We start from the raw sequence: 24,941 nt of genomic DNA on the forward strand, positions 1-24,941 counted from the left end.
GTCGCAGATTTTGTTTTTGATAGGCTTACTCAATGGTGGTTACATATAATTATTGTACCTAATTTATTTTATTGTAATTGAGGTAGACACGTGGCGCCACCCTGGCTTCTTTTGCATAAATACGGACACAATACTAAGCCTTGTCGACCAACCGGAACACGTGTATTACCGATTGTCGGCTGTGAGGCCCTATATCTTTCTACAAAGTGAAACAAAGTGAGGGCCCAAAGGCGCGTATCGGGATCATAAAACATGGGAAACGTTCTCGCAACTAGTCAGCAACCGCCATCTCCGGCTGTACCTGTTGTACCACCGCCATCCGCACCAGAACCTCCACCTGAACCGCTGAACAAGTCTGAAGATCAAAACCCGGGAACGCTAGAAGACCTCCACAAGAAATGCAAAGACGTCTTTCCCGTAAACTTCGAGGGAGGCCGCCTCATGGTAAACAAGGGATTGAGCAACCACTTTCAGATCAGTCACACACTCAACATGAGCTCTATAACACCTTCGGGATACCGCTTTGGCGCAACGTACGTTGGCACCCAGCAGTACGGTCCTTCAGAAGCCTATCCGGTTTTACTTGGAGACATAGACCCCAGTGGGAACCTGAACGCAAACATCATCCACCAGTTTAGTCCTCGCATCAGAACGAAGATCGCTGCTCAAGTTCAAGAATCTCGATACGCGGCCACACAGTTGACTGCGGACTACAAGGGGCCAACGTACACCGTGTCTGGAACCTTGGGCAACATAGACATCGTCGGCGGCTCTGGCGTTGCAGTCGCCCATTACCTCCAGAACGTAGTACCGAACGTGGCCCTTGGAGCAGAGCTGGCCTACCAGTACGGTCCACATGTACCGGGAGGGGAAATCGCCGTGCTTTCAATGGCTGGCCGGTACACAGCATCAAACTACATCGTCAGTGGCACACTGGGCATGGCAGGAGCCCATTTCTGCTATTACCACCGTGGAAGTGAGACGACGCAAGTTGGAGTCGAAGTGGAAACAAACTTCCGAGCAGGAGAGAGCGTTGCATCCATTGGGTACCAGGTGGAGCTCCCGAAAGCTAACCTAGTCTTCCGGGGAATGTTGGACAGCAACTGGACTGTTGGCGCTGTGCTCGAAAAGAAGCTGCAGCCTCTTCCGTTCTCCTTCGCGCTCAGCGGGATGCTGAATCACGCAAAGAATCAGAGCCGGTTTGGATGCGGCCTCATCATTGGTTAAGCGTGTTCTGTAGATTAATGGACTGTCAGTTGAGTTATCGGAACTGGGGCTAGGAATGTGCAAGTTAGTTGTTTCGTCAAATGTTGTGCATCATCAGTTCATAGGAATTGTCAAAGTGGACGTTCTTACGTAGGAAATTCTTTATTCATCAAAAAGTTCCTGCCTATGCTGTGTGCTGATTAAATCGGCTGCGACTTGTCCCACACATTGTAATGTTGTACATTATGCCATCATGTTGACAGTAAGCACAGTTGGAACACACATGCCTCTGGGAAATAAACAGAACAGTCTAGTTGTTGCAAATTGAACTTCGTGGTTTTGTGTGGAACTGACAATGGTTCCACATTATGATTGGCAATTCCTTTAAAAACGTTTCCTTTAAAATCTTAAAAGTGTCCTCTGAACATGATAATGCCACAGACATTCACGAATGAGGACCAGTGCTGTAACACAGGTGGCGCCCTCTTGCTTCAGTGTTTGAGTAAGGAAATAGATGGACCAAGGGGGGAAGAGCCTGGAGGTCCACAGCATTGGAGTCATCCTTAAAGTTCTTTCCAATTGACCTCCTCAAGGTCGTCCTGTGCAAAGTATGCTGCAATAAAGTGGAGATGGAAATTACCAAATTAGGTTAAAAAAATTGGTGATAAGCTTCCAAAATTGTGGCCTACAAAATCTACGTGCATTTGATTTCTCTCATGCCTCGAGGCACTGCTGTACACTGAACTCAGTTTAATAGATGTACAATGATTTGCATCTCTGTTAACCTGAGACCCGTAGTTTTCAGCAAAGCAGGTATGCGATCATCTGGGCAGTCTTTTACTGAAAACTGGCACTATTTCAAGGTTACTGTGTGTTCTGGGTAAGGACTACTGGAGAGTTGGCACCATTGGTTTATGCACAATAGCAATCATTGTGGTCTAAAGCTGAAGTAACAAATCTCTCCCCTCCCATCTTGTAGCGTACGCACAGGCAGGGGCGGATCCAGGATTTTTCTGAGAAGGGGTCCAGCCTTGGCCAGCATGGTATATACACGGTCTAGGTCAATTAAACACTATGTGAAGACAGAAATTGAGGAGGGGGTCAGGACATCCTGCCCCCACCCCCCCCTCTAGTCCGCCCATGTGCACAGGAAAGAGGGAAGGGTGATGCATTTGGAAGTGCAGTGGTGCAGTTTACTGGTGACATTAACCAATAGTGCACGTGCATGTTGCATGCTGCATTCAGTGGTAAAAGCTTTAATACTGATAGTAAGTTACTGTTTTATGCCACGTATCTACATGGTGGAGGCATTTTATTTTCACTGTGGCATGTAGCGTGAAGCTGTCTGGTTAATTCAGCGAAAGATACTCAGTGGGGTGAACCGACTTCATAAGAATGTCAGTGTGCTGTCAGGAAGCATGATCATCAATATGGTGATCCCTAGCTGGTGGTGACCCCATTGAACACAGCAAATCCCGAGGTGAAACATGAAGTAGTGCGAAACATGCATGGTTGACTGCATTTTTTGGAAGGAGGGACCGGAGCCCCCTAACACCCCCTCCCTCACTGCCACCCCCCAGGTCACTTGTTGCATTTAGCCCACAAGAGGATGCAGAGCTGTCCTTGGGCCAATTTATCCAATCTAAATTAATATAAAGCAGTCGTGGGTAAGCTATTAAGAACAGTAATTAACTTATAGTTAGCCTGCAAAAATGGTAACTGAGTTACAGTTACTCTTTTTGAGATATAGGTTGTTGCGGCTATGGTCAGCACGATGAAGTAACTTATTTAATTTACAGGTGCATTTAAAACAGGAAAATGAACATAACTAAACATTTATTCGGTTTGTTCTGTTCAAGCATAGTTTTTACCGCGTTATAAACAGGGTTTCCTATGGTCCATTCTAGGGCCGTGGGAGTTATTCCAGGGCCATGAGATGACAAAATCTGTGGAAAACCGGCAGAGCATTTGAAGCCTCGACAAGATGATGCTGGAGGACCGACGCGTCGAAAGTGTTTCAGTGCCTCAGTAACATATTTTAGAGTTGCATTAAGGAAAAGCGATAACCAGTTTGGTAAAAGTTACTTTTGTAGAAAAGTAACTGTATAGTTACTTGTAAGTTGCCCAACACTGGTCTAGATGGTCTCAATGCTGACTTTCAACTGAAAACAAGTGCAGCCAATTAAAAGTAAAATTAGAATTATGTTATAAATTTTACAGTGCAAATTCTTTCGACCCTAGCCACGGTCTAAGAAAGACAGGAGGTGAAGCACTCCCCATGGAAGCAAGTGGCAGCGCGCGACGAGATAAAAATGGCGCGCGAATGAAAAAATGGCTAGGAAGCAAGCAAGCTGGTGAAGTTGATGCATGATGTAAAACCCCGAGACTAGGGAACACGAACGGACAGAGACAAACACGAAGTCTCAATAGTCAGTCTCAAGATCTCAAGATAGTCAATTTCGGAGAGGGCGAAAGGAAGTTTGCGACGCCTCGCGACAGATGGCGCAGCGCTGGCGTTCGCATAGTTTTTGGGCTTTCTCATAGAAATGTACGGGGAAATCGTTTACTTTTACGGATTACTTTCACGCATTTTACGCGTAATGTTTGTATTTACAACACATATCCACGTGTAAGCTGCATTGCGCACTTTGTTTTCCGCAGTAAACGACTTTGGTCAACGAAGAACAAGAGCGCCCTGCCGGCTCAGATGAGTGCGACGCCGCACGATGACAGGCGCTCATGCCGAGCGGAGAACAGACGGAGCAGCCAATGACCGCAAAGCTGCAGCATCACGTGACAGCAAAAACTTCCTTTCCGCCCTACAGATGGCGCAGCACTCCTGTCCTACTAGCCATTCTATATATATAGTCGCGGGAAAGGGTGAAGTTCCAGCTCTTGTCTTTCGTACTCCGTTGCTCTAGCTTAGCTTTACGGACCAAACATTATGAACTTTCGGAACGCCGGACGTCCTGCGGCTCCTCTGGGGAAGGCTCTGGGAGGTTGGCCAACGCCATTCAGAGTCCGCCAATCACAACCATGCATTCAGCGTGCGTTACTGTGGAGATGAGCCGCTATCAGCCGGATGCGCAGCCAGAGCTAGCCCACATGGGCCATAGGGGCATCGCACGCGGTCCACGTCGATTTCTTACCGTACACTGCCAGCGCGACGAGGTAGCCGGCCATTCGATGGGCAAACTTGCGAACGCTGGCGAGCACTGGAACGATTGAATGTTCAATCTGTCGTAGAGGCTGACAACTTGACCACATCGCGTTGTACATGTGCAGTGTGCCGACATACCTTTGCTTTGGCTACATATCGCACAGAGGGCCAGCATAACAATATTGGCGAAGCACGCCGACCACAGCAGGTCTTTCAAAATGATGTCGTTGATGTACATGGCCCAAACGTGTATTTCCTATGTGGCGTACTTCAGGCGTGAAAGGCCACTGAATGTGGAAGAGATGTGGGCATAAAATTATTATTAGAGTTTCCGCAAATAATTTGTGGTGGTAGCTGTGGAGAAAGTTGCAACTCGACGTGCCGATTATTCCCAGGTAAAACAACATGCATTTGTGGTTATTCGGCCACTAAGTGAATCCTATTCAGAAACTAAATGCAGACACTGCGAACTGTATTGCGTGACATGGAAGGGGGATCCAAACAACAGTTGTTCAATATTGCTCGTCGTCAATACCTAGCATATTCTCTGTTGATTTTTTTAAATTGCGTGTTAGCACCGCGAAGCAACTGTGGCTACGAACGTGTATAGACGTGGACAGATGGAGAGAGGACAGCAGGAAGGAGTGGGGTACAGGCGGGGGGGATTCTCTGTTGAATATGGATCGTTCGACATCGGGGAATGCTAAAGAATTCCCAGATTTCTGTGTTCGGTATACAAGACGAATGTTTCGAGGCATGTCCTAAACCCGCCTTTGTGTTCCTCATTGAATGGCGTGCAGCTTTTATTGTCCATTAATATCAATGTTAATGAAAAAGAAAAGCCTATGTCACCCAATTGGTGTTCGCCCATTTCATCGAACGCCGTTTCATCGAACGCCATTTCATCGAATGCCTTTTCGTCGAAAGCCGTTTCATCGACGCTTGTCAACGTTAGGTCAGGAGAGCCTTTTACGTATTTCACACGCTGGGGAGACTGACCAAAGTTAGGCCAGGAGAGTCTTTTTTCGTATTTCACACTTTGCCGCAAGAAAAAGCGGCGGCCACCGATTCATCGGCTGTCCAGAACCACGCTCGAACCCTGGGGGACCTTTATTTTTTAGGGAACCTTTTTTTTTTTTTTTCGTCTGGCCGTCACCAGATACCGAGTTGGAATTCAGAATAATCAGAAACATGATTAATTCAAGGCCTTTGAGGAAGTCCATGACAGGGGAACCGGAGAAAACACCCCCAGGAGAAAACACAAATAGGACAGTGAGGCCTTGACCATGCCTTTCTTTTCACCACAAACCAGGACTAGTTCCTATTTGGGAAGATCTGTCTCTAATCTTCCTCTTTCTTTGGCGACAGTGAAAGTGGCTCTTCCATTGATGTCAGGTGCATCAATGGCAATGGCAATAGATTGTCACGCGGGTTTTCGGGGAACACGACCTCGATTGGGCAACAGCAGGTAAACATGAATCAGAAGGTGTTCAGCAGTTTCTCTGAGGGTCGTTCATACTAGAGTCACTCAATAAGCTACGCTTCAGAGTATCGACACTGAGTTCCAAGAGCGACCATGCGTCATCTTGTTTTCGCGCCGCGCTACCCACGCGCACTTTAGCGCACGATGCCATCTATCGTGCGCGGGTAAAATGTTCATTTCTTTTACAAGCAGCAGTTGACGGCCTTGAGCTCACCTTGACATCCTCAGGACGCTCTGGTTGACAATACATGGATTATCGCACAACAATCATACACACTTCTCTATCCCACAGGGAGCATTATGTTAACCGTCTTTGATCCTCAACTGGGGATGGTACCAGTGTGGTGTGGAAACAAAATGGCGCTCCTGCTCTCCCTTGGAATGCAGTGTCGTTACTTTGAAGCGAAGCCTATTTAGTGACTCTAGTTCGTACCTCTTCTCTGTGATTTATTGAGGTCCCAATAGCACGGGACCTGATATATTTCTCCATTTGTAATGATTCATTCATAGCTACGTTGATTCACAATAAGTGTTGAACACTCAGCGTTTGTGGACCAAATTTATATCGTTGTGCTACGATTTAATACGTTTCATTATTTGGGGCTTCTCACTGTTCGGCCTTTCGGTAGTGTCGAAAGGGCGGTAGTTTCGACCCACGGCCCCAATGGACCAATTCTGACAATGCGTATGCGCATGCCCAGCCGTTGAGTCCGCCATCTTTGAGTGGAAAACGTCGCTATGGACCCACCTGCGGGAGACTGTCCTGTTCATTGTGGGGAGATAATCGGTTTCAAGGTTACGCGGACGTTTGAGGTCTCGTAACGAGTACAATGCGCTTTCACTCTTTCCGCATTCTTCTTCCAATCTTCTCTGACTACTTTCCCACGCAACGTGCCAGTCCGAAAATCCCGTCACCATTATTGGGAGGAAAGACACGACGTTCGACATTCCGTCGCCAGGGGCGACGCGAATATGGATATGGTCCATTCCCTTCGACCATCAGGGTCGGACCCAGACCCTCGCCTTGTTGGGTAGGGGTGGAGGAGGAAAGCCGATGGGTGGGGGAGGGGGGGGGGCGATGATCGCTCCACCCCGGTTCCGCCACTGTCAGCCATCTGACTTTTCGGCCTTCTAATTGGTGCATTGATTTTTTCTGCCTTTTGTGTTTTGTGTTTGCGACAGTTCTACCTTATATGGCTGTCACCCAGGAATGTGAGACAGACCGGTGAAGAGACCGAAGTCTACAAAGGCACCGACTTTGCCGCATCCGATGATTGCGTCCGTGATGGGCAAAAAGTATTCACAGTCGACGCAAGGGCTTAAATTACTAAAATTACTTAGATTACAATTTCCGTGCACTAGCGCACCGAAATTATTTTCACCTCATAGTGCGCGTTACGCATCGATGCGTGTTATACGGAGGAAAACACGGTAGTCAACGCAAAAGGAGCCGCAAGCGTTGTTTGCATAGAAAGCTTAGAAGGCAATTCAAGTCCGCAAAATTTCAAAGAGATTGAGCATCGCGAGTTATAATGCGAAATGTCCGAATCCGCAACACTGAGGCTGGTGGGCACAGGTGAGCACTGGTGAGGTGCAATGACATCCGCTTCTGTGTTGAGCGTCTTGGGAGCAACGTCTCAACGCAATACCACCAATTTGATTTTCTTCTTTACTGTCAAGTGCGCACATTTTGCATTTATAACACCGCATTGCGATGCTCCATCACTCTGACAATTACCAGTATAGGATCACCTCTAGAGCTACGTTGCCAACACAATTTCCCGCCTGCGCGTAATTGAGCGCGGCGCCGGCATGTGAACTTGTATAGGTCGCTACCCTGTTTTGATATTGAAACGTCAACGAGGACCGGAAAGGCGTTTCCACGGTAGACGTCACGGGCGGCTATTCTGGCTCTGGGCGCCGACTCCTGTCGGCGGAGCCGCAAACGCTGAGACGGCGCCGCGTTCAATTCGGTTCGCCGCGTTCGGCGCCGCGTATGGCACACCGTTTTCAATTGCACCGAAAAGATCATCGACACGTCCTTATTTCTATGAAGGGAATAACAATATGCATACGGTGGCTTGTCACGCAATACCGTGGCTTGTCGCAGTATACTGCTTCATCATTACGTGATTTCCCGTGGCAGTGTTAGCCACGATAAAAAGGTGGCTCAAGCGGGTCCAGATAAAAAATGTTCCCCGAAGAAATGTACCCTGAAAAAAAAAAAAACCCGGAAAAATGTCCTCATAAGAACTTTTGGTACGCGTGGACTGGTGGCCTTCGGACGTTGAGTTTTTACTATACACTCTTAGAAATGAACTTCACCACATAGCACGCTCCTAGCCAACCATCATCCCGAATGACAACGTTCTCGCCCCTGATTTGTTGAAAACGGGAGGCGGAGCCTATTCTGTGCCGTGCATAATGAGCACAAAATAAACTCCGCCTCCCGTTTTCAACAAATCTAGAGTGAGAACGTTGTCATTCGGGATGATGGTTGGCTAGGAGCGTGCTATGCGGGGAAGTTCATTTTTAAGAGTGTAGGACAGTGTGAATATTCGAATTTTTGGAACACCGAAGGCAGCAATTGCATATTCTAATCGACTTCCGAATCAATTATGGAATTCAATGTTCGAATTCCGAATCGAATCGATATTTCTTCCTAACCGATTATATTTGAATAGTCCCGAAGCTGCACACGTAAGGCTCGGCACAGGGAGGGCATAAAACAGAGTGAGCGCTATATCAGCATTATATTTTACGCATACATACCGTACACGTTTATATTCCAACATATGCTGTATATGTATCTGGTACGGTTATTCAACGAGCCGCTTAATTTATTCGTATTCAATTTCGTTTTAAAATGACTATTCACACCATAGCCTTTCTTTTCCTATGCGGGTCACTGTGGGTGACGAGGGTCAGTTTTGGTGCATTTACTTCCGTTGTTTCTCGCAAGAAAGCGGCCCGTACAGTCAAGTGGGTCCTGAGGCGCAACAGGTGGCGCCGCTAGACATACTGAAACACATTTTTGCTTGTCAATTTTGTTGCTTCCCCCCGCCTTTTAGTATCGTTTTTACATATCACCCCGCGTGCTCCTATAGCCATTCCGAATGATATCGTTCTCTCCTGATTGGAACTGGGCGGCGTACGCCTTTCTGTGACACTTTACATTTGTGTTAACTAGCGGAGAAAAAGTTTCTCCGCGTCAGCGCCGCGAAGCAACTAGTGTTAATCGCGGTGTACAGAAGTGGATCGAGAGAGGACAACAGGAAGGAGGGTGACAGGGGGTTAGTATGCGTCCAGGGCCGACTTCAGGGCGAAGTGTGCCGACATTCGTCTGGAAAGTCCGCGGGAAAACCCAGGGAAAACCTCAGACAGCACATCCGGTCCGAGATTCGCATCCGTGCCACCTCCCAGTATCGGCGTGGAAGGCGATCATTCCTAACCGATACTCCACGTAACCTTAATTAAAGGAGCAGTCTAGAGGCACACAACTTTGTTTCTGTTTTTGGTCGGGGTGGAATGTTAGGCGCCCGAAAACGGTTTTCCCACAATTGGTGCAACCGTAGCGAAATTGGGACGCCTGCAATAGCCCCCCGAATCTCCCGTGCGCGAAACACCCGCCTGCGCCTTCACGATAGACACGTGATGAGCGCCGCAACGCGCGTCATTATGTGACGTGTGTGGTAGGGACGCTCCTCATTGCACCTGGGATCACATGATCGAGGTGAGCAACACCGCGCAGGCCGGAGCGTCTGCTACCGCTTCGGAGGCACCAGGCGTTCTCCGGCTGCGTGATGTCCGGAACGGAGGATTTGAAGGCTGTCAACGTGCAGCACAAATCTATGTGTTGTACAACGATACTCCAGTGCTTCCCGACAGTGTGCAGCCTGTCTGACCGTTTTCACCGCATAGTTGGTTCAGTGGCTAACAGGTGGCGCCACAATAGCGCCGCCATTGCTTGCATTCTGCTACTGTGAGTTTTGACTCTGCACAGATGCCACGGATGTCACTCTTGTGATCGCATATATGCTTTGTTTTTCAGAAAACGTGATATAAATCATTTATCGAATAGAAGTGAACAAGGAACAGCTGGCAATGTTCGTAGCAGACGGTGTTTCCTACCAACGAATGAGAGGGCTCTCTACCACAAACGTCACGCTAGAGTTGGTGCGGTCTGCAGTTGGAGCGCTCCTACACCTGTCACCGCGGCAGCGATTTTGCAAATTAATTGTGCCGCGGTGAAACAACTTTGGACTGAAATATTTCGTGGGAATGCTTTTCACATACTGCTTTACAAGATGACAGCTGTTTTTGGCCATACTAACACGGCAGCCGCCTGCAGGTGGGTGCGCATGCGCATACGCTAACCTGGAAAATGTTCATTGTCCTCTAAGCAAAACGCTACGCAAGGAGATCACTTGTGTCCGCAGCTCCTCACTTTCCCTCTCTACCCTATTGCCCATCGAATGACCCCATTGGTCCCTGCCCCGAATAAGGAGGAAACGTTCCGAGCTTGAGGCTCATTTTGTTTCTTCTGCTGACCTATACGCCGGGCAGCGAATAGCCCCTTATTTCTGCCTTGTGACTGGATACACACTCAGTCACGTGTCCAAACTTTACCCTCTCATGCGGAGAGAGAGAGAGACACTCGCGCAGCGTATTGTCCGAGCCCTATTTGGTCGTGGGGAAGAGTACTGTTCTCATCTTATGCAAAGATACCGATGATACCGATAAAGATAAGATACCGATAAAGATACCGGCTGCACAATGTGTTTATCAGCGCGTATATGTGTGCGGAAGAAAGTTCTACAGGGTATCAGTAAGCATTGAAGACTGAATATTCGTAGTGAAACGATGCCATACCGTATTCTTAGATGAGGTACTCCAGAATTTCTTCGTTGTCGCTGACGAACGCTGTAGAGGAGGCAAGAAGTGAGCGCACATCGTAAGCAGGGGACCAGGCGCAAATGGCGGAACCCTATATATTTACCGAGTAAGTATAGGAGAACGAAAAATTCTAAAATCCAGTTGCTGACCATCGACAGATTTGCGTACCTCAGCCTTTCCCTCTCATCTAAAATGGTCACACAAAACATGCGTAGGTGTACATGAAAACGGCAAGCATTACTAAAAAAAAACAGGCAAGATGGATATCTGTATACCGATATTTTTCGCCGTCAGAGATGCGAAGGCTTCCAGCTTGAGAAACATGATTGCTACTGCAAAAACTCCAACTGTGGAATCATCGAGAAACATGCTTCGACTCGTCAATCAAGAATGGCCAGTAAGCTGTACAAAGTAAAACATTTTACTATTACAAAAAAGAAAAAAGAAAGAAGAACGAAGAAAAGAAGAAGAAGAAATAGAGAAAAAGAACCTGCCAGAAATTGGAGAACTCTACCTGAAATGTGATCTGCAGTTGGTGCTATTTTCAGATAGCTCTTTCAAGTGACTCACGAGACCTAAAACGGAAATGTACAAGCCAAAAACAGATAAATGAGCAGACGAATGGAGCAACTGTTAGTTCAGCGATCAAACGAATAGAGCTTATTCGCTGACGTCACCCCTCCTAGAGGGCGCCAGCTTCGAAAAGACAAAACGGCCGCCATAATGCAGGTCCGGCGGAAGTTTGGTTTCGGTTCTCGTTCGCTGCCATCTGCTACTTAGAAGGTTACAAGCGTTCAAAATTACAGGGATACTCTATGCTATAACACAGTGCAAGAACTTAGAGTCTGCAAATGAACGTATGAATGCGATGCTGAAAGTGAGGTCTCTTTGAACCGTCGGACCTACGTCATGGCTGCAAATCCGCTAGCGACTGTGGCGCCCCTGGCGATCTGCGCGTGACGTTACGTGAATAAACCCTATTCAGTTAATCAGTTAACTACAGGAACGAGACTCACTGAAAGACACGAAGAGCAACAGCACCCGTACAAGGCCGTTCAGCACGTCTTCTGTTTCAGCCTCAAGTTCTGGAGAAAAAGTCAATTTCCGTTACTCTTCCACATACACGTGCTTTGAACAAGGATAGCGGAAAGTGGGGGACAAGGGGGCAGCTGTACCCCCTGATCTCTTGGTGCGGGGGGCCTCACCCCTTTTCACGCTTGTACGTTGCCCAAGAGCCGCACATCTTTTTTGCCATTCGAGGTTCGTTCCTGTCAAAAGCGGGGCGAAATGCCATCCCACTAGTTAGTGTGCTAGTGGGACAGCGGGACCTATCCCGTAGGATCCTAGGACCTATCCCGCAGCGGGACCTATCCTTGTTCGTAGTGGTATCATGAACATGAGACTCACAAGCCTGACCCGAAATTGCCCGAAAAGCCTTGCTAACGAAATGTAATCTAGTGTAACCATGGTGGGTCGTAGGGTGCTGTTCGTTCCTGTACATCAATGCACTATACCCCAAGAGGGTAAGGGGTCCTCAATGGATAAATATGCTATGCAGCGACCGATAAACGTACATGCCGGCGCACCGTGCTCGGCAATTACTCAATGCAAGTGGAACCATGTGTTATTGTGGACATTTAAAACTCTGAAGGCGATTTGGTCTTGGTGAATTTCAAAGGAGTTGAGCATCGCATTGCCGACTTATAATGCAAAATGTACGATTCCAGACGACAGAGCAAGCAAAATGATGCTTTGCGAAGGGTAACTGAGACAATGCTGATGGCTCCTCAGATGGCGAAGTGATGGCACAGCACCGATGCGGCTGATATCGTAGTGACTAGTGAGCTGCCCTGCAACAGCAGCCACTTCAGTGTTGTTGTGCGTCTGTGCAGCAACCTCTAAGCTACTACCCTTCGGGACACCGCAACTTTTGTTGTTTTGATGACGGCCGGGGTTCTTACGTTTCGCATCGTAACTCCGCATTGCGACGGTAAATTTTTACAGGTCGCCACACTGAAGAGACCAAACTACGCAGACACAAAGAAGAATCGGTAGCCGATACGTTGCCACTCACCAGCGGTTGTAAGAAATTTAAGTAGGATGACAGCTATCCTAGAAAGCAGAGCAAATACGGACAAGCTTGATAAGGTGCCTGGGCCGCCAAAGGGCATGACACAGGCACCGGGCCCACGGTGCTACCCTCGCGCCGTTCTACTTCGTCTTCGCCTGCTTCCCGAGGAGTCTGCTTCTTCGTCTTCGTTCTATTAAAAGTTGACCGTGAGCCGAGCTTGGCCAGGACGACGGGCGGGATCGGTACATCTGTGATGCTGTGTCAGGTTGCACCCTGTTGCAACCTATGTGGGGTTTTTCCCGTGTTTTCCTCAGACGCTTTCAGACATATGTCGGCACAGTTCCCTTAGAAGTCGGTTCAGGACGCACATTCCCCAGGGCGTCAGTCGTGTCCACGACCTACTAGATTATAACGACCATGTCAGGCGCACCCCTTCTATGCGCCGCATTTTTGGAAGGTAGCGGTGGCGCTTCTGATCGTCCCAGTTATTGTTCCCTCAACTTCTACAATACTTTGTACTTCAGCTTACCTTAGTATTTCTGTACAAGCGGTGGACATCCCACAGATGTTTCATTCTGAGGTTGATTATCATCATCATTCTACGCGTTTTCATAGGGGCAATCGCTGTCGTCTGCTACGGTAGTCGTACACACGCTTCTGCGCGTTCAGAATTCGAATTTCCATCGTCCAATCGTGTTGTGCCGATCAGTAGCGCCCCTGGCTGATCGTGCGGACAGGCTCCTCATAGGGTTTTCTGATTGTGACGTGGTCGTTATAAACTAGTAGGTCGTGGTCGTGTCTTTCACCATCACCACCACCACCAGCAGCACCCCGGTGCAAATCCTCTTCCTCCTTCGTCATCGGGGACATATAAAGTCGGAATGTCGTCTGTATCAGGCAATAGCCGCATACGATTTCAAACACAAGTCTTCTGTGTGGCTACAAGTGGGTGTCCATGCGGCTCGACATGACATGACACTGACTGTGGACAGGAGCTGCCAAACTATATATGATCGTGTCCCCCATGGCTAACATTTCAAAACATTTCAATGAAAAACAGAAATGCGTGTGTTATTGTACATTGATGTGTGCAGAAGCTCTAATCTGTCCGATCTATTCCTGGTTCTTGGTTGAGTCTTGTGGCATGACTTCTTCTGATGTAACAACAACGGTACGATTCTGCACTCAAAAATACTTTTGGACCTTTCGGACAATTCTGGAGAGTGGAGACACCAAGAGCACTGGAAAACTGCTCCTGTATAGCTGTTCCTGGACCATTTTGAGAATACCGGATGCACTAGAAACACTCGAAAGCACTTTCTGCTCGTGTAAAACTGTTTTTGGAACATTTTCGACTTCTGGACTCAGGAACACCAAGAGCACTCGAAAACTGCTCATGTATATCTGTTCCTGGACCATTTTGAGAATAGAGGCAAAAGCACTAGGTGATCGTGTAAAACTGCTTTTTGGAGCATTTTAGACTTCTGAACTCTAAAGACACCAAGACCACTAGAGAACTGCTGGTGTATAGCTGTCCCTGGACCATTTTTAAAACACTGGAGGCACTAGAAGCACTCGAAGGCACTCTGCACTCGTGTGAAACTGTTTTGGAACATTTTGCACTGCTGCACTTTAAGAACACCAAGAGCACTGGAACACTGCTCGTGTATAGCTGTTCCTGGACCGTTTTGAGAATATTGGAGGCAAAAGCACTAGGTGCTCGTGTAAAACTGTTTTTGGAACATTTTGGACTTCTGGACTCTGGAGACACCACGAGCACTGGAAAATTGCTCGTGCATAGCTGTTCCAGAACCATTTTGAGAATACTGGAGGCACTAGAAGTACTCGAAAGCACTCTGTGCTCGTATAAAACTGTTTTTGGAACATTTTGGACTTTTGGACTCTGAAGACGCCAATAGCGCTGGCAAACTGCTCGTGTATAGCTGTTCCTGGGCCATTTTGAGTATATTGGAGTCAAAAGCACTGGGTGGTCGTGTAAAACTGTTTTTGGAACATTTTGGACTTCTGCACTCTGGAGACACCAAGACCATTGGAAAATTGCTCGTGTATAGCTGTTCCAGGACCATTTTGAGAATACTGGAGGCACTAGAAGCACTCGAAAGCACTCCGTGCTCGTGTAAAACTGTTTTTGGAACATTTCGGACTTCTGAACTCTGAAGACACCAAGACCACTGGAAAACTGGTGGACCATTTTAAGTACCAGGTTGTACAGCCCGTTGTATAGCTGTGTAGAAGCACTCGAAAGCACTCTGCACTCGCGTGAAACTGTTTTTGGAACATTCTGGACTGCTGGACTCTGAAGGCACCAAGAGCACTGGAAAACTGCTCCTGTATAGCTCTTCCTGGGCCATTTTGGGAATATTGGAGGCAAAAGCACTAGGTGCTCGTGTAAAACTGTTTTTGGAACAGTTTGGACTTGTGGGCTCTGGAGACACCAAGAGCACTAGAAAATTGCTCGTGCTGTTCCTGGACCATTTTGAGAATACCGGAGGCACTAGAAGCACTCGAAAGCACTTTCTGCTCGTGTAAAACTGTTTTTGAAACATTTTGCACTTCTGGACTCAGGAAACACGAAGAGCACTGGAAAACTGGTCGTGTATATCTGTTCCTGGACCATTTTGAGAATGGAGGCAAAAGCACTAGGTGATTGTGTAAAACTGCTTTTTGGAGCATTTTAGACTTCTGTAGGGTAGCTGTTGGGTATGGACCTTTTTCACAATGGCCTAGATGCGCATGCGCATGACCTTGGGCGCCGGAGAGGGTTTTCTCGGTCTTCACTAGATGGCGTAGTATGGGGACGACAGAAGTGGGGACCAGTGGGGAGACCGCACAAACGGGGCGAGCTCATCGGTCTTACTGCGCGGAACGGTTTGGTTTATTGGGCTACACTTCGCTGCGCAACTTGCATTTTGTTGCGTGCATATTTCAGATTCTTCTTCTTTGAAGTAGGGTTCCCGATAAGTTCCCAAGTAAGGTTTTTATAACGATAGGATTTGGTCCTTTTTAATTCGTTACAGAATTTGTATAACAAGTCTATGAGTATACTGCTTAGATGCGATTTTCACAGGTGGGTCATGCGGCAAGGTGTACATCCCGTCGGAGGCGTACGCATCTACTGGACGATTAATTACCTAAAATCCATTAATTAACGTATTAATTATATGTTTTTGGGGAAATGAGAGGTAGCAGAATTGCAGCCAGTCATTATTTAAGTCCGCCCTTTTCTTCAAAAAAATCCTGAGACGGGGTGCCTTGAAATATGAATTACAAAACTTCGGTACGCAAATGAGCAGACACCGAAAGCACGCAGCGCTATAGTGGCTCGATGGGCTTGGGCGTGGGAAGGTCACGTGTTTTGTAGCGATGTAGCTGATCGGAGTATAGCGCTGAACTGATGGCCAGATAGACTGGGAAGTACCCGGGTTCGAATCCCGGTGCCGGCTGAGCGGTCCGAGGGTTTTCCTGGGCTTTCCTCAGGCAGTTTCAGACATATAGTCGGCACGGTTCCCTTAGAAGTCGGCCCAGGACACGCATTGCCCCAGGGCGCTAGTCGTGACGTTGCCCACCTCTGTGAGGCCCTTCCTCCGCCTTTCTGTCAAAACGCTATAATATAGGCGTCGCGTTATTCTCGTCTTCGCCGTGTTGGGGATCACGCCGACAGACAGACACACGAGACTCGATGGGTGCGTTTTCTTATTCAACCCGAGTAGCCAGGATGTTGGGTAACGACGTCAGATCACGTGACTCCAGAGTAGCCACCTTTGACAGCAATTTTCGAACGGCTAGAGTTACTCTGCGCTCAAAATGGCGGACTGGCCCGACGGGCGAGACGATGTGGAAGTGGTGGCATACTGTGTTTAACAACTTACCGCAGATGCGTCCACTCTAGCAGATTTTGAAAATGTTCGACAGTTTTTAACCAGTCCTACATTTCTAAATTGAACACCGCCCATATTGTCTGTCAACAGGACGGCTGGTAGCAGACGACGCATCGTCGTCTGCTAGCTTGTGTGTGACGTCAGAACGACGGCTACCCTCCTTCAGAGCAGAGTTCTCCTGCTTGATGACAATACACACCTTCAGAGCAGAGCAGAGTAGAGTAGAGTTGTCACTCCCTGGCTAATTTTATGAGTTATGACGTCATTTCCGCTAATCTGGCTACCCTGGCTATTTTTCGCCGGTTGAGAGTAACTCGGAGTTGCCAGAGTTGAATAAGAAAACGCACCCGATGCCAACGTTATGCGGTAATGCTACAAGCACAAAACGCACCAGGGGCCGCGCTTGTGCGTTCCAGGTATATGTGTGGTTTTCGCTGTGTTATGAGTCTCTACAATATAAAATGAACCTGTTGGGTGCTTTTTTGTTGTTGTTGTTGTTGTTGGGCGGCTTGCATCACAAATCTGCCTCTGTAGCTGCGGACCGGGCCTCGGCCGGGCTCAGTTTTCGGCTGGGTCGGACCAGGCGATCTAGGCTAGGTCGGACTAGAATTTCGGCGGGTCGGACTACGGTCGGGTAAGTCTTCGTGGCATCGGGTGTGGACCAGGGTCGGATAAGACTACGCGGCTTCGGGCATGGTCGTGCCGGTAAATTCGGACCAGTCTTGCGAGATAATTTAGAAATAAGTATAGGTACAGTAATTAGTTATCTTTGGGTAGTAACTATATAGTAACAACAATAATTGGGAGTAGATTTTCACGTAACGTTTAACGTAAGTTACGTTAACGTTACTTAAATATGGAAGCTCATATCGTAAGGTTTTACGTAACGCTGCAGTAACTGGCTAGCTTCAGACTGCAGGGATGGGCATAAATACATTTTTTTGGGGTATTTAAATATAAATACAAAATACTTTGTTGAAAGAGGTATTTAAATACTCTGCATAAATACTTTCCAATATGAGTATTTAAAAACGATATATAAATACAGTATTTAAATACCGTACCTACTATACCATAAATACTGTGAGGAAGGTGTCATCTGGAATTACGGAAATAATAATGATCGTAACAACAAATCAGCGAGGAACAACAGCAAATTATTTCTTATTTCTCATGGCGATCTTAATATTAGAAGTTTCTCGAAGACTGCATTTTCTAGGTATCTTCTGCTCGGCCGCAGAACCAGATTCGCAAAGGAGAACACCTCACCACTGGTGCCGCTGAAGAAAGGCTCGCATTAAATTTGACCAAGATGCTTCGTACAACAGTGTGGTCGAGTAGTCACGACCGTTGTTCGCAACAACAGTGAAAAACCAGCCATATAAAATGGTTTGTCGCATGTGCGTGCTTGCGGAAACAGGGTATAATTGCTCGGCTGTCCAAGCTCTTGTCTTGTGAGCTGTCTGTTCTCTGTCCGTCCATTTCTTCGTATTTTAGCGCTTTTATATGTCTCCAAACTCATGCTTTGCCCTTCCTTACCCGAAAGGTCAAATGCAGGGTAACTTTAAGTTGTGAACCAGCTCCCGTGGTGGCATATAGTGGTTAGAATGATCGCTTTTCCACGCCGAGACTGGCAGGTAGTGGGTTCGAATCCTACTACCGGCTGTGCTATCTGAGGTTCACCCTGGGTTTTCCGAAGACTTTCCAGAAAAAAATGTAGGCACAGTTCCCCCCGAAGTCGGCCCAGGACGCATACTAACCCCACTCCTTCGTGCTGTCCTCTCTCCACCTGTCCACGTCAGTACGCCGCTCATAGCCACAGTTGCTTCGCGGCGCTAACACGGAATTTAAAAAAAATCGAGATATGAGCCAGTGCCTCGCGTAGTTAGGAGCATTTATAAAGCGTTTACAAAAATAAATACCGAAAAATTGGTACTTAAATATAATTATAAACGCTTTTTTCTAGTCTGTATATTTAAATACAAAATATAAATAGCTGTATTTATATCGTAAATATACTATTTTAATTACGACGCATTTAAATACTGCCCATCCCTGCTTCAGAGTCGTAAATTTTTCGCGGTAATTTTCTGAAAGCGTTGGCATTTTCTTTCTCAACCAGGTACCGCCTGTTATTCGTGGCCCACACAAAGGAATGGACACGTGAAAAGTGTGTAGCGATTAGCCGCTATGCTATACTCAGGAACAAACGCGTGGTGTGTGAGCACTGCGAGTGGCCATGGCATTGCATTCGGAGGCGACCTTCTGCACTTGGAGGCTACCCGTGGTGACACATCACTATGCTATGGTAGGGAGGGACATGCGAGGCAGACTTACAAGAAAGGAAACTGGAGCATCAGTCGTTGCTGAAGCGCAACCTCCACAGTTTGTTCACATGGCATTGGTGAAGGATTCGGAATAAAACCAGAATATTGTTTTGTTTTGCGAATTTTGGAGAGTACTAACTATAAAAGTAACTATTTGTGCGAAGTAACTGTACGGGACGGAGATGAAACGATATGAAAATAGTATGAAACCATAACTTAAAAAAAAAAAGAGACTAGGGGACAAAAAACAACAACAATCTTTTTTTGTCCCCTAGTCCCTGTTTTTTTAAGTTATGAATCTATACCACCAGCTCGCTTGCTACCTCTCTATCCTCTGGTTATGATATGAAAGTCCGCGGTCAGCCGACGCAAGGTTTGTGTCCCGAACGAATTCACCATCTCGGTCCTCGGGCACCGTCAACTATTGGGCGCGCATCGCCACACGGATGAGCGCACGAGAGCCGTGATTTATCGGACGGAGGCGAAGCAAAGGCTGCAGAAGCAGCATTCTCCTCCGCGCGGGACCGATTATGTAGCTCGTCATAAAAGCTGCGACGAAATATGGCCGGGAAAAACAAAAAGTGCAACACCCGCATCACTATTTTCCTCCCTTCGCAGGTGCCTCGTTAGCGCACTTCACGGACCTTTGCATAACAAGTCGGGAAGAGAAAGCTGCCTGTCGCGGTCACGCTTGCTCGGGAATGTTTACCCTTCCCCACGGCCGGACAAAGGCCCCTGAAGTTTGTTCCGATAGCGCCGGCGAACGGAATGCTCGGAGGAGACCGCCTGGGGATGAGGTGGAGGCCAGTGGGAGCAGCGGCGGCGCTAGTGTCGCTAGCGGCCACGTCTCCGACGCTACCCTCACGGCGCTCGCTCGTGGTGATTGGTCGCCGTGGCGCCGTTCTTGCCGCGCACGTGTGATCTGATTTGCTCCGGCGCGCTCGTCGAGTGTGGAATGTCGTCTCTGTAGTCGGCTGTCGTCTCGTCGAGGAGTGATGCGGCCTGGCCGCTGATCGTGCGGATACGGTGTGTTTGTGTGTTTCGTGCCGTGGTTTTCCCGGCGTGGTGGAGTGTGTGGTACAAGATGCCGCATGGCGGCGGCGGTGACGATCTCGCCTCATCGGACGAGATTAAAGTGTTCAAAGACGAAGGCGAAGAAGAGAAACGCTCGTCGGAAAACTTGACAGACCTCAAGTCGAGCCTGGTCACTGAAGGGGAGGAGGTAAGGCAACGCGGACCCGTCTGGTGTTGGAGGCGCCATGGCACGCCGCTGCCTTTGCAGGATAAAGTGGGCGGACTGCCAGGGCAAACTACTGGAGGCTACCCGTCGCCAAAGCCAAGGTCCGAGGCCCTCGGATCAATCTTCGGTGAGTGCCCCAACAAGAGTGACCCCCAGTGTGATTCTCGTACTCCACACATCAACCGCAAGTAGCTGTTGAGACAGTCTTTTTTTTTCTTCTGTGCACCAGCTATCTCTAACGAAGGGAGCATTTCGTGTCTGACACTGTCCGTCCTGTTATCAGTACGATTGCGTCCGTCCAGCGTCACGTTCCGCGGCTTACGGTTATGACGTTGTTGACATCAACTTACACGGTCTTGAGTCTACTTCTGACAGGGCAGTAATACAATAACGCAACATCACTGCTTCGCCAGCGTGCTTTTTGTCGCATCGTGAACTGCGTCTGCTTTGCTTCGCCTTCAGCCTGTGTTCCTTCTCAGATGGCGCATGTCGCCCAGATGCGTCCCTCCCAGTCTTTTCATGGGAACGATTACATGTCAGGCCTCTCCGGTCATTCTGCGAAGAGCAGAATCGTTGTCGATTTGCCGTGGTCTTGAGTCGTTATTTCGTAGTGCGTGAAACGTTGTGTAGGTTTTTGTATGTTTGTGGGTTGAGAACGTCCATGGGATGTAACTCCGTCAATTCCTCCACCGAGCTATGTGCACGTCCAAGGCGGGTTTGTTCCGTTCTTCGGTGTTGATAACGTTATCGCGCTCAGATATCGCTCGCCGGCAAGTGTAGCTGTGTCTTCTCCAGTCCTGTTACTTTTGTGTGCTAGCGTGCCTTCGTTTGATGCTTTGGGTCTGTGGCAACCCTTCAGCCTCTGTGGTGTTCCCCATACTTTTTTTAAATCGTATTGCATCACGAGGATTTGTTCAGTTTCCTTGAAACACGTCTTGGCCAGTTGATTTCAATGATATCTAGCGCCTAATGAGGCTAGATTTCCGGGTTGGGTCTTAGAAACTCTCCTACTTCGCTGAGAAGACGACGATACGAAGAGCGCATTTCTTTCCACGCCCAATTTTTTGATCGCTCAGCAAATAAAGTCTCCACCAGCGAGGATTGTGATCTCATTATGCGCAAGAAATGTGTATGCAAATTCGATACGCCTAGCAGTATTTCGTCTGTATTGCGCGATCTTCTCGTGCACGCTTTCTTTTTTCTCTTCTTTTTTTTTTCAGCTAATGGTTATTCGCGACAAGTCGCTATTGTTTTAGATTCAACCTAGGTACAGGATACGACATCAGTGCCGAGTTTCGCCAACGCCGATCAACATGTGAACCGAGATCAACTGTCCTTTAACTTGAATTTAACACTTAACTCTGCTTCACTAAACGGAGTTATTGTCACTGCAATATTTATCACGTCCCCAACTAACATTTCTAAAAAACGAATTGTGTTGCCTTCAAGTTTTAGCAACCCTTGATGTGGGCTCAAAGTTAACCAGCATTGGTGCAACCAAGCGTTTTAGTCACGTAACGGGGCCCTTTCAGAATCACCTGTCATACGTCGTTTGAGAAAGGAGCGTGGAGTGTCTCCCACCACGTTCGACGAGGTAATGGGGGGTCATGTATGTTGTTGTTTTCGTGGTACATACCACATCCGCGGACGACTCTGTGTCCTGCCCTCGCCACAGGGTTCGCTGCTCGCAACGTTAAAACAAGCGCCGTTCAGGGCTCGTGTGTTCGCACGTAGGCCCACCTGGCCGTTGGCCAAAAAGAACTCCGGGACAGTTTCTGGCACGTGGAACCGCCCTTATTTTCTCTCTGCGCTCTCACGTGGCCATATCGATGATTTCGTGATCCATGCACTTCGCTGCGCGTTCTGTAGCATTCGAAAATCTGCTGACGGTCACCGGAAGAAATATCGTACGTGAGCATTTCCGGAAATTTTAACGACGATGATGTTCCCCGCGCAAAAAAGGGCTCGGTTCAGAACAGGGGGGGTCGATCGCCCCCCAAAGCATTTGTTCTTAATATATTTTATATATATATATACTTGGTGAATGGGGTTCGGACGACCGCGAATATATGTAGCTGAAATGAAAATTGAAACACAGACTACGAAGGTACGGGAAGTAAGAAAAAAGGGATAATTTATTTACATTTAAGATACTTTTAATGCTAAAAGGGTTGTCGACGTTTCGACAGTGGCACTTTAGTCCTGACGAAGACAGTGCCACTGTCGAAACGTCGACAACCCTTTTAGCATTAAAAGTATCTTAAATGTAAATAAATTATCCCTTTTTTCTTACTTCCCGTACCTTCGTAGTCTGTGTTTCAATTTTCATTTCAGCTATATATATATATATATATATAGTCAAACTCCTTTATAGCGAACACCTTTTTAACGAAAATACCACTACAGCAAATTTTTTTGCGGTCCCGCTGGAACCCTATAGGTCCAATAATGGACATCCTTTTTAACGACAATACCTTTACTGCAAATTTTTTTTTGCTGTCCCCTGAGTTTCGTTGTAAAGGAGTTTGACTGTATTACACAGTTTATACATTGAATTTCCCTCTCTCCCCTCCCCCACTACGTGCTCCGCCAAAGGAACCGCCCCCCAAACCGAGGGTCTGGATCCTGGTTCAGAAAGCTCAACTCAGTTTTGCGGCCCATACCTGACTTTATGCTGCGAAAGAACGTAAGGCTTTCCGTTGCAGGGCTATATATCTCCGCCAGCGGAGAAAGTAGTGCACACGTTGAGGACGTGGGATCTGCGCGGTATTTTCATTGGGCATGTGCGAACAGCTATTCTGAAACCGAAGCGCATACATGACAGAAACCAGTGCGAAACGAATCGTTACAATACCGAATCTGGTACAGCTTGGGACAAAAGTTTACGGAACACGGCACTTGCATATTTCTTCATCGGAGTGGCTCCCTGCTGGCTACCAGGAACACATCGAATAAGAAACAGGTGACCGGCAGTTCTATCAACCTTTCAGTATGTGTCTCAGCTCCTGTTTGCTGTTAGGGCGTCGCTCCAATGGAGAAATGTGACACCCCGGTGTTCCGTAAACTTTTGTCCCAAGCTGTACAAAGCCGCATGGTCGAGTCGGTAAAAAGGGTCCGCTAATTGGCGAGAGCCAAAGCCGTACTGAAGACTGGGAAGTGTTGGGTTCGATTCCTACTTCCGACTGTGCTCTGAGGTTTTCCGGAAGAGTTTCCGGACGAAGCTCAGCGCCGTTTTCCTTGGAAGTCTGCCCAGGACGTATGCTAACGCATCCCTGTCCCCCACTTCCTTCTTGCTGTCCTCACCATGCGTCAACGTCTGTATGTACAGCACTCATAGCCACAGTTGCTTCGTGGCGCTAACAGAATAAAAAAATTAACGAAGCGCATGGCTGCATAATTGGACAGGATACACATGCTATGCATGTAAAGATATAAACATGTACGCGCGATACCACTTCATGAGGATATCCACAAGTTGAACGTTTACTACGTTAGCGCCTTCGTTATGTAATGTCCCCTTCCCCGGGGCCCTTTAACGTAATATAAATACAGAATTATAGTGATACGAAGGATAAGAGTATGAAATATAGCGCTCACTTTGTTTTATGTCCTCTCTTATGCAGGGATCGGAACCGGTATTTTTTTCGGTCCGGTTCGGGTTCAGGCATATTGGTTCGGTTCGGGTTTAGCTCCGCTGAACCGAAATTATCAGTTTGAACCGGTTCAGGTATATCGGTTCGGTTCAGGTTCGGCTCAGGGAGAACCCCCACCCCCGCACATACACAGACAAAAAAAAATCTGTCAGCGGTCGTGGCATTTACAGGGATTGGAACAGTTACTTTTTTCCGTCTCGGTTTAACCGGTCCACGGGCAGTAATTTTGCTACATGCAAGCAAGCTTACGCTCACCGTACACGACTGTAAGAGAAAGGTGTGAGATAACCGTTTCAGGTGAGCAAAAAAAAGGTCGGTCAGTAGTACAATTAATTCATCTCTGAACCGATTCCCGAACCGGTAACCGTATCAATTTTTTTCGGTTCAGTTCCGGTTCGGCTCAGGACAAGCAAAACAATTGTTCGGGTTCGGTTCGGTTCGGGTTCGTCAGAAAATAACGTTTTTTTCCGGTTTTCGGTTCGGGTTCAGTTCCGGTTCCGATCCCTGCTCTTATGTCCCTGCGCGTGCAGCTCCGGAACTATTTGGACATGTTCGGCTTGGAAGAAAGAAAGAACGGAATAGAGAATTATTCGCTTCGGTATTCGAAAAAGTCGCACATGCCTAATTCTCTTCTCAAAGAGGGATCTGCTGGCGTTTCGGGTTTACGTTACCTTTTTGATTGAAGTTCCTTTTTTTTTTTTTTTTTGGTGGGGGGGGGGGGTGTTAAGATTCTCGGGGCGTGAGAGAAGGTGGAGCACGCCAAGACAGGCCGACTCAATTTTGCGCGTACGCTTTAAAAGCATTCAAGTGTGCTCTAACTACGTCGTGTCCGACGGGTGTTTTCGCGACAATGCTGGGCACGTACTTTGTGACTCGGAGGTGTCATGCGCCCGCCTGGGCCAATCAAAATCGTCCTTCGATTTATGGGCAGGGTTTGCTTGTGTGAGTTAGCGTGTCCCGAGGGCCACAGCATTGACCGCAGTTGCCAAAAGACACCCTAAAATGT

General features: G+C 47.7%; 2 protein-coding genes across 4 annotated transcripts in view; both read left to right on the forward strand.

The window, feature by feature from the left end:
* Positions 1–120: 120 nt before the first annotated feature.
* Positions 121–1,430, forward strand: LOC135375130 (mitochondrial import receptor subunit TOM40 homolog 1-like). Its single transcript, XM_064607846.1, has one exon. The coding sequence runs from the start codon at positions 253–255 to the stop codon at positions 1,225–1,227; it is 975 nt and encodes a 324-aa protein (XP_064463916.1). The 5' UTR covers positions 121–252; the 3' UTR covers positions 1,228–1,430.
* Positions 1,431–19,954: 18,524 nt separating this feature from the next.
* The window catches only part of LOC135375126 (protein pangolin, isoforms A/H/I/S-like), a 159,414-nt gene continuing 154,427 nt past the window's right edge, over positions 19,955–24,941 (forward strand). For 2 of the 3 annotated variants that reach the window (XM_064607841.1, XM_064607843.1), the window contains exon 1: positions 19,955–20,409. In XM_064607841.1, coding sequence (XP_064463911.1) covers positions 20,127–20,409 — 283 coding nt within the window. In that variant the 5' untranslated portion in view covers positions 19,955–20,126. The remainder of the gene's footprint in view (positions 20,410–24,941) is intronic. The other variant, XM_064607842.1, reaches the window with a different exon arrangement.

This window comes from Ornithodoros turicata, unplaced genomic scaffold (assembly GCF_037126465.1).
Source record: "Ornithodoros turicata isolate Travis unplaced genomic scaffold, ASM3712646v1 ctg00000829.1, whole genome shotgun sequence".
NCBI lineage: Eukaryota > Metazoa > Arthropoda > Arachnida > Ixodida > Argasidae > Ornithodoros > Ornithodoros turicata.

Coding starts and splice junctions, on each gene's coding strand:
- LOC135375130 (XM_064607846.1), top strand. CDS start 253: ATGGGAAACGTTCTCGCAACTAGTCAGCAACCGCCATCTCCGGCTGTA.